Source organism: Peromyscus californicus, unplaced genomic scaffold (genome assembly GCF_007827085.1).
Source record: "Peromyscus californicus insignis strain IS unplaced genomic scaffold, ASM782708v3 Scaffold_3__1_contigs__length_106647218, whole genome shotgun sequence".
NCBI lineage: Eukaryota > Metazoa > Chordata > Mammalia > Rodentia > Cricetidae > Peromyscus > Peromyscus californicus.
Window position 1 is genome coordinate 44967695 of NW_026294551.1, and position 10280 is coordinate 44977974.

Below are 10280 nucleotides of genomic sequence, written 5' to 3' on the forward strand. Positions count from 1 at the left end.
GGTTAAGCATACCTACTACTTTTCCAGAAGATTATAGTTTAGTTCCCGACACCCATTCCAGCAACCCAATTGGGTGCTCACAATCACCTATAACTCCAGTTGCAGGAAATTTGATGCCCTCTTTTGGCCTCCATACAGTACCTGATATACACTCATATAGACACACACATATACATGAATTATAAAATAATAATAAATCTTTTTTTTTTTTTTTTTGGTTTTTCGAGACAGGGTTTCTCTGTGTAGCTTTGCGCCTTTCCTGGATCTTGCGCTGTAGACCAGGCTGGCCTCGAACTCACAGAGATCCGCCTGCCTCTGCCTCCCGAGTGCTGGGATTAAAGGCGTGCGCCACCACCGCCCGGCTATAAAATAATAATAAATCTTAAAGAGGACCTGGGTTCAACTCCAAACAGCTACATGGGCAGCTCATGATGGTCTGTAACTAACAGTCCCAAGGGATCCAATACCTTCTTCTGGCCTCCATGGGTACCACACACACGTGGCATGGACATGCATGCTGTTAAAACACCCATACACAAAAACAAAAACAAAAACAAGGCAGCCGGGCGTGGTGTCACACACTTTTAATACCAGCACTCAGGAGGCAGAAAACATTTTTAAACTTAAACTTCAAGAGAAGTACTCATATATTCTGCCTAAAAGCGGGCAGTGGGTTTTTGTTGTTTTTCTTTATCACGTTTTTATGCTTTTTTAATTTATGGGTGGGAGGGTAGGGAATAAACACATGCCATTTCCTGGTTGTGAATGTCAAAGCAAAGCTTGCAGGAGTTGGTTCTCTTCTTTCGACATGCAGCTCCTGGGGTCACACTCAGGTCATCAAGCTGGGCAGCAAACGCCTTTACTCACTTCTTTTTTTTAGAGTTTCATGTATCTAAGGCTGGCCTCAACCCCTCATCTTCCTGTTGAGCACTGGAATCACAGGTGTGTACAAACCACGCCTGCTTTATGTAGTGCATATAGTGCTGGGGACTGAATGCAAGGCTTCCTGGATGCTAGCCAGGCAAGCAGTCTACCAAATGAGCTATAGCTCCAATTATTTCTTCTAGTGTAACTCCTAGCCTTAGATTTTTTTGCTAGGAGAGTCATCCAGAAATGTTGAAACAGTATTAAATCAAACCACATAGTAAGTAAAGTTCTCTTCACTGAGATGTATTACTTAAAAAACAAAATATACAAACACATTTATTTATTGTGTGTGTATATATATTTGCGTGGGATGTACATGGAGGTCAGAAGACAACCAGTACAAATTGGTTCTCTGAGCTGGGTGTGGTGGTGCACGCTATTAATCCCAGCACTCAGGAGGCAAAGGCAGGCCAATTTCTAAGTTCAAGGCCAGCTTGGTCTACAGAGTGAGTTCCAGGACAGCCAGGGCTACACAGAGTAACCCTGTCTCAAAAAGAACTGGTTCTCTGCCTCACATGTGGTTTACAGGGACAGAACTCAAATGTGGAGAGCAAGTGAAGTTCCGAATGACTGTGTGCTGTTGACACAGGCACAGCCATGTCAAGGACCCCAGTGCCTCAGCCACGGGAATGACAAAGTCTTTCCAGGGCAAAACTCAGAGAGACGGCAAAACTTGCCTCTGGCTCAAGTGCAAAAGTCAATAGTGTGTGCAGCCCACCCCGGGTGTTTTTGGCCTGTATATATATATTTTAACATTCTAACTCCAGCTCCAGAGGACCCAACATCCTCTCTGACCTCCTTTGGCACTAGGGTATTTGAAAACACACACATACACACACACACACACACACACACACACACACACACACACACACACACACACACACACACCCCAAAAGAAGAAAAGAGATAAGGGAAGTGAAAAGACATCCAACAGAATGAGAGAACATCTGCAAACCATACATCTGACTAGGGACTTGTATCTGAATCTCTTATAATCCAATAAATAATAATAACAACAATAAACAACTGGGATGTAGCTCAGTAGTAGAATGTAAGGTCTTGGGTTTGATCCCCAATAATGCCAAAACATTTTTTTTTGAAAAAGGCAGCTAGGCGGTGGTGGTGCATGCTTTCAATCCCAGCACTCGGGAGGCAGAAACAGGCGGATCTCTTTGAGTTTGAGGCCAGCCTGGCCTACAGAGTGAGTTCCAGGACAGGCTTCAAAGCTACAGAGAAACCCCGTCTTAAAAAAAAAAAAAGAAAAGAAAAGAAAAAGAAAAAAGAAAACGGACAAAGGCAAAAACAAAACAAAACTAACCACCTGGGCTGGGGATATAGTTAGGTGATAAAGTACTTGACCAGCATGTGAAAGGTCCTTAGATGGATCCCAGCACCAGAAAAACAACAAAACCTATCATTTCACAGAAAACTTACCTTCTTTCCTACTTTTAATATATCTATGTCCTTTTTAAACTCAAACCATTTGGGCCACAAATACACCAAAATTATACCTCATTTGTCTTTAATTAAAAAAAAAAAATTAGCCGGGTGGTGGTGGTGCATGCTATTAGAACTAAAAACAGTTCAGTCACATGACAACATACAAGAATATGTAAGAGAGCCAGGCAGTGGTGGCGCACGCCTTTAATCCCAGCACTCGGGAGGCAGAGCCAGGTAGATCTCTGTCAGTTCAAAGCCAGCCTGGCCTACAGAGCGAGATCTAGGACAGGCACCAAAACTACAGAGAAACCCTGTCTCAAAAAACAAAACAAAACAAATTTTTAATGTGTTTGGGGTTAGACAGCATGTGTGTTTGGGTACCATGTGCATGCTTGATGCCAAAGGCCAGAAAAGGGTACTGTAGTCTCTGGAGTTACATACTGATGTGAGATGCTATGAGGGTGCTGGGGATTGAACCCAGGTCCTATGGAAGAAGAGCCAGTGTTCTTAATCTTTACCCTACCCCTAACTCCTTTGGGACAGGGTCTCACTATGTATCCCATGCTGGTCTAGAACTCATTATGTAAGATTAGGCTAGCCTTAAACTTGTGATAATTTTCCTGCCTTTGCCTTATTCAAAGTTTCTATCTATGTGCAGATGAGTGTGCATGTGGAAACTGGAGGTTGATGTTGGGAATTTGCCTTGATTCCTCTTCCACCTTATTCTTTGAGGCAGGGTTTTCCATTAAATCCAGAGCTCACCAATATGACTAGTCTTGCTAGCCAGCTTTCAAGGGATCTCATGTCTGGCTTTCCTAGGATGGACTTACAGGTAGCCTGCCATACACATCTGGCAAATTTATATGGGTTTGGGGGTCAAACTTCAGCGATCTTGCTAGCACAGCAAATGTTTTAACTGCTATCTCCCCTTCCCCCTAGCCTATTCTAGTTTTTTTTTTTTTAAATGTGCATTGGTGTTTTCCCATGGGTGTCAGGCCCCCTGGAACTGGAGTTACAGACAGTTGTGAGCTGCCATATGGGTGCTCAGAATCAAACCAAGGTCCACTGGAAGAGCAGCCAGTGCTCTTAGCACTGAGCCATCTCTCCAGCCCCTAGTCTAGTATTTTTAAACAATGAGTATCCTTTATCTCTGTACTGACCACGCATCTAAGACTAACAGCCAAGCCCCACATTAAATCAAAAAGCATGCATTATGAATCTGAGCTCAAGTTGAACACTCCTTTTTGAAGTGGACTGTTATAAACACATCTAGATCCCAATTCATCACAGTAAAGACAAAGTAAGTAAGTAAATAAAATAAGCATAAAACCAACTTAGGTTTGTTTATTGTGGGATGATATTAGTTCATGGAATAGAGTGAGGGAAAGGAATCCAAGACACTATCACCTGCAGTTCCTCAGGACCAGATCTCTAAGTACTTAGAAAGCAAATTCATGAGATTAAAAAAAAAAACAAACTACATTTTTTTTGTTGTTGTTGTTTGTTTGGAGACAGGGTCTCTCTGTGTAGTTTTGGTGCCTGTCCTGGATCTCGATATGTAGACCAGGTTGGCCTCAAACTCACAGAGATCCGCCTGCCTATGCCTCCCAAGCGCTGGGATTAAAGGTGTGCACCACCACCAGCCAGCTAAACCTACATATTTTAATTCACTGGTTACCTACCTATTAGTCCAATGAACCAAACACAATATAATCAGAAAATTCTTAAAAGTTTAGAGGGAAAGATTTTTCAAGGCACAAAACTTGTAGATGCCATTGTATGTGTGAAACCTTTGTTATGACTCACTGGAAATTAAACATGCAAAACTCCAAGCTGAGCTTAGTTTTGCCTGCGCAGAGACCTTTTCACTCTTATTCTTCGAAAACCTCATTTTGGATCTTGCTGCCAACACCAGAAAGAGGAAAGCCAGCCAACAATTCCAAATATAACACGCGGAGGCAAATGCTACAGAAATCTGTCTGACGGGAAGGGACCACGCTGAGATCTACTGAAGTGGATGCACTTCTCAATCAGACCATTTCAGTCCTGTCGGTTCGGAGCAGAATTCCATGAACTGTTTTAAGAGGAAACCACCCACTCTGCAGTAGCCTCCTCATTCCTGCTGCTCTGTGGCAGTCACTCTATCAGTGACAATAATCCAACTCAGAAAGACGATTCCACCATCAGCCTACTTTTCTTTAAGATTAAAATTAAGCTGGGTGGTGGCAGTGGCGCATACCTTTGATCCCAGCACCCGAAAGGCAGAGGTGGTGGATCTCTGAGTTAGAGGTCAACCCAATCTAGAGTGAGTTCCAGGACAGGCAGGGCCCAGGGCCACACAGAGAAACCCTGTTTTTAAAATAATAATAATAAAATAAATTAAAAATCATTTTATGTGTATGGGTGTTTTGTCTACACATATGTCTACTTGTGTGCCTGGTATCCACAGAAGCCAGAAGAGGGCATCAGATCACCTGGAAGCAGAGTTACAGATGGTTGTGAGCCACCCTGTGGGTGCCTGACTTGAACTTGGGTCCTCTGGAAAAGCAGCCAGTGCTTTTATCTGCTGAGCCATCTCTCCAGCCCAGCTATCCACTTTTTAACAGATTTTTAGGGATCTGTCTATGTAGATCAGATTTTCAGAAGGCTCAACTTACACACGACTATGACAAGAAGGTCAGGATCACCAGGGGACACTTGAAAACCTAGTTTTCCAGGGGCAGGTATAGTAACTCCTACTATTACTCCGAGGTTATTAATACCAAGCACAGAACATTTCCTAACCCAGAGGATCATCACAGAAAACCCAGAAAAATGTAACTGGAATGACTTCGCACAGTGTATGAATCCCTGATAGAAAGGCAGCACAAAAGAAGTTGTGACCAGTCCTTTCCTCCGTCCGGTGAGGTGACTGATCTCAGAAAAATCTGTACTTTAGTGCTGTGTCTTAAGCCCAAGAGATAAGGTTTGCCTAGGTATCACTTCTGTCTAGGCTTGGTATTTCCGGTTTACAATCTTGGCTACATGGGAAACTGTGGCAGGAGAGTTACCAGGCCCTAGCTAGGTTCAACCCCCAGTACCATCCTACCAAAAGGAAGCACTTCTGGGACATTTTAATATATACTGATTAAAACAGCCACACAAAGGACTTGTCTCACAAAGCTTTTCTTTTTTTTTCTGTTTGTTTTCTTTAGACAGGATCTTTCTACATAGCCCAGGCAGGCTTGGACTTCTCAATACTCTAGCCTCATCCTTTAGAATGCTGGGATTAAAGGCAAGCAAACCCTTGCCTAATTGTCTCAGAGCTTTCAATGAAGAAAGCAGCAGCACTGACATTATGATCCAGAGCATTAATAAAATTCCAACCTCATTCTCATACACTCTGTACATAAGGGGCACTATCATTGCTATGCTTATCTAAGTAAAACAGTCTCGGCCAGTTCAAAGGGAAAACAGGAGAAAATACAGTTATAGCAAACCTCACCCCCACACAAATAAGCAGGAACAGGAAAACTATTGAAAACACACTCAGGAATCAAAATCTCAGGCATTAACTGCTTGACCTCACAACTCTGGCTGAATTAGTACTTCAATTTCGTTGGAGAATGTGGCTTAAAACACAAAAAAGTGGGGAAACCCTCACTTAGGAAGTGAAAGCACCCAGGTCATTCTATTTACAAGATGGCTTCCTCCTCCTTCACTCATACTTAGAATGTTTTGTGATTTAGAGAGTAACTCAGATAAGTCAATGGTACATTCATCCAGTAGTGACACCTTCCAAGGGAGCACTAAAGATGTGAAACAAATCCTACCTCATTCACTACCATTTTCAAACCTCTGATTACCAGTTCTCATTCACGGTCTCAGAAAGAAAGGGAGGAAGTAATCAATGAAATGCATAGCCTGAGCAAGCCTGAGTCTCATCAACAACTAAAGTCCCTCCTCCTTTCTCCTTCTAGCTAAAGCAGAAACTGTAGTTAAAACTTGACAAGATTTATACTCATCTATTAAAAGATTCAGAGTTCAGCTTTTAAGAGTTTAAAAGCCCAACCTTAGGCAAAAAGATAGCATACTTTTTCCATGTCTCAATTTTTTTTTTTAAATTAAAGGTTATTTATTTTAGGAGCCAGCAAGATGTCTCAGGAGGTAAAGGTACTTGCTGCCAAACATGGCGACCTGACACCCTGAGTCCAATCCCTAGGAACCACAACAGTGGAGAGAACTGACTCCTGGGAGCTGTCCCCCGACTTCCACCCGTGCTCCACAGCACCCCAAAATAAACAGGTTTATTTATTTATTTATTTAATTTGAGACAGGGTTTCTCTGTGTAACAGCCCTGGCTGTTCTGGAACCAGGCAAGCCTTGAGCTAACAGAGATCCACCTGCCTCTGCCTCCCAAGTGCTGGGACTAAAGGCTTGTTTGTGCCACCACATTCTGGCAATAAATGTAATTTTTAAAAAACTAAAACTAATGTGTATATGAGTGAAGGTACATGTGTCCAAGTGCATACTCCTAAGCAGAAAGGCCAGAGGGCACTGGGTGTCCTCCATTAGTATCTGCCTATTTCTTTGAGAATTCTAGGTGTTTTCTCAGCTAAGCTATGACCTGGACCAACCTGGCTCCCAGCAAAGCTAGAAGCCAGTTAAGCGCCAGTAATCCCTTGTCTCTGCCCACCGCCCCCCCACATACACCCAAAGCTGGAGCTAATGGCATATGCAAGACCCCCCAGTTTGCTGTGTGTGGGTGCTGGGATCTGAATTCTGTTCCTCATGATTGTGAAGCAAATGCTATTAAGATGCTTCAGATTCTTAATAAGGAATCACCAATCTTAGTTAACACCCACTTCACCCTAGGGGCAATAAATATTAGCCCAAACTTTAAATAATAATTTAAGAAAATACAGCTGGACATGGTGGTGCACACCTGTAATCCCAGTATTTGGGAGAGTGAGGCAGGATGATGGGCATAGGTTGGAAGTCACCCTGGGCTATATAACAAGTACCAAGGCAAGCCAAAACAAACAGGGCTACACAGCCAGACTGTCTCAAAAAATCATAGAAAAAGGAAGGAAGAGAAGAAATTTAAAACACAGCTTAGTAATATATCAAATAAGTACAATGAAAACCATAAGCAACACAGACTCAGGTACAAACTTCTCCTGTGCTCAAGAACAGCAAGGGAGAGGCAGGCATGATGATGTACACTTTGGAGGATGACTGAGTTCAAGGCCAAGCTGGGCTAGAGTGAGGCTAACTTAACCCACACCCCAAACAAAAGACTAGCAAGAGAAACTGGATCAGAGATATTTTCTGCAGGTGGATTACATTTGAAAGGAAGTAAAGGCTAAAAACAAAACCCACAGGCCCTTACTGCTGGCATTACTCACTTCATAATAAAAATTTAAAGGCCAGTAGCAAAGCTTCCTCCAGGATAATAATTTTTGTCCCTGGAACATTACAAGCCAAGATGGGGTGCCCTCCTAGGCAAAAGTGTCTTGGAATTAGTAATGGGAATGTCCCACACAACTCCTGACCACAGTCTTAACTGGCCCAGTATCAGTCATCTGTCTAATAAAACCTGCAATTAGTACAAATACAGCAGGCATTATTCCACAAATCAAGAGATGGACTGTGGATGGAACTGGGGAGAGAGCCCTTAAACATTTTTTTATAAAACAAGAGGCTTTAAAATGGGCAACACCAGCTAAAAAGAGCAGCACAAAAAGAAAAAAACAAAAACCAAATCAAGAGAAAACAAAAAACCAGGACCCCCTCCCTCCCAATCTAAGTGGGAACAAACAGAACAGCCCTACGGGACCCCAGGAGCCCTTTCCTCCCAGACACTAGCCTCAGTCAACTGTTGCTGAGCAGAACAAGAGGCTATTTGGGTTCGAGTGCAGATGTGGGATTTTTGTGCAGGGCAGAAAGGTGGTCTCCTGGCGGAAGATAGTGTAAACTATCTTTTTTGCCGGATTGTTCTGCGATGAGAAGGATCAAGCACCCGGCGATCAACCCCTCCCCTCCCCCCATTCAGTTGGGGTGAGAGAACGAACAGCTTTCCAGCTCTCAGCTCCTTAAAACTGCCTTTCCGGAGCCACCAAATACAATCCTGCCCCAGCAGCAAAGAATTTTGCGGCGAAGGGCTCGTTGATCCAGAGCAGGGAAGAGAAATCGGCGCCCAAGGGCAATTTTAATTGTCTAACTCGGCCCGATTTCCTAAGAGGCAGCAGAGCAGGGAGGGAGGAGGGAAGAGGGAGGAGGGAGGCTGCTCTGGAGTGGCAACAGGGGGCAAGCTGCAGAGAAAGGGATCAAGCCAGCGAGATCCTAGCCCTGGCCCTCGAGGAGCTGCTGCAAAAAAAGGCTCAAGGGCTACCCCCACCGTTCTCCCAGAGACGTTTGCAAATCATATATGCAGCCAAAATGGCGCTGAGAATAAAAATATAATTTAAAGGCAGGTCGCCATATTGTAAACAGAAAGGCAGAGAAGTGGACTCGAGAGACACCTTCCATGATTTCCTACATCGGCGCAAGTATCCGCTCGCCTGGGTCTGGACCAGGGCGAACTGGGTGGCCGAGGGCTCCGCGCACCAACCCCAAGGAGAGCTCAGGCAGGCAGGAGCCCTGAGGGCGGCGGGAGCGCGCGGCCGCCAAGCGGCACTGGACCTGGAGCTCCTCCCCTTCCTCCCCCGCCGCCGCTGCCGGCCGCACTCGGCCCCATCAGTCCCAGCACCCTATCTACTTCCAATCTCAGATGGGGCTCACCTCACTCCTCCCAACCCCTATCCCGGGGTCACGCCGCTGCTCCTTCCAGCAAATCGTCCGGATTCCGGCAAAAGCCGGGATCGCAGAGGCGATCGCCCCAGCGGCTGCAGTCAGCTAGCGGCTGCAAGCGCCCGTTATTTCTGCAGGCCTGGTGAAGGAATGTGCCGAGTAGGGTCTGCCAACCGGGCTCCAAAGGGGTCCCCAGCCCTTACCAGCACTGGAGGTGGAAGGCGGCAGGGCAGTGATCGCAGCACAAGAGATCCCCACCTTCCTTGCAGCTATCGCAGCTGTCGTGGTTGGTGGCCCTGCCGCTTCTCCGGGACTCTTTCTCCGGCTTCCGACTCCGCTTTTCTGTCTCGTCCGTCTTGGGGGGAGCCAGCAGAGCTTGGATTTGCTGCACACACATACAAACGGCATGTGTGCACATTCGGAGTTCCCGGGCGGCCCGTAGTCCCCGAGGCGCGGCTTCTCCGTCACCCACCCCTCTCCCCCCTTTTGTCCTTCTTCCTCCCATCCAGGCTGCTTCCAGAACCTCTCGGTCCCCGGAACCAGGGGGAGCCCACCCTAACTGCGTTCCTGCAGCACAACAACGAGAAAAGCTCCTTCCAAATGGGGAGGATCAGGGTAGGGGGATGGGGAGAGGGTGCGCGGTTCCCTTCTCGCCACTTCCTTGTATGGACAGTGGGGGACTCCAAAGCCCGGCTCCGGAGAGGCCCGAAGCTTGGTACCCGGACGTGCAGGGGGAAGCACAAAGGGGCCGACAAGAAGGGGGTGGGGAGGCCTGCCGGTGCAATGAAATGGAGTGGGCTGAAGCCTCAGGAGGAGCAAATCGAGGGCGGCGGGTAGGTGAAACTGCTGCAAACATCCTCGGAAGCTCAGGCTCAGTCCCCCAAATTGCAAAGATGGGAGGGAGAGACTGGATGAGGAAGAACCCCCCCCTTCCCCGGCCCTCTGGCGCTTCGAGCTTAGGGCCGGCTTTGTGGGGCGGAGGTTCCCTCCCAGCACTGGGGGAAGGGGATGAGGGCCACTCTTACCTCCATCAGCCCCCCCGACGTGTCCAAGTCGTATACGATCGTCTTGGTCTCCATTTTCTCCCACATTCATCCACCTCCTGGGCTGGGCGCTCTCTGCTCCGGCCCCCCCAGCCC

General features: G+C 46.3%; 1 protein-coding gene across 2 annotated transcripts in view; it reads right to left on the minus strand.

The window, feature by feature from the left end:
* Phf12 (PHD finger protein 12) overlaps positions 1 to 10280 on the minus strand; it is a 50857-nt gene extending 40577 nt beyond the window's left edge. For both annotated transcript variants that reach the window (XM_052755841.1, XM_052755842.1), the window contains exons 1-2: positions 10167 to 10280; positions 9345 to 9526 (exon numbers count right to left, since the gene is read on the minus strand). In XM_052755841.1, coding sequence (XP_052611801.1) covers positions 9345 to 9526; positions 10167 to 10232 — 248 coding nt within the window. In that variant the 5' untranslated portion in view covers positions 10233 to 10280. The remainder of the gene's footprint in view (positions 1 to 9344; positions 9527 to 10166) is intronic.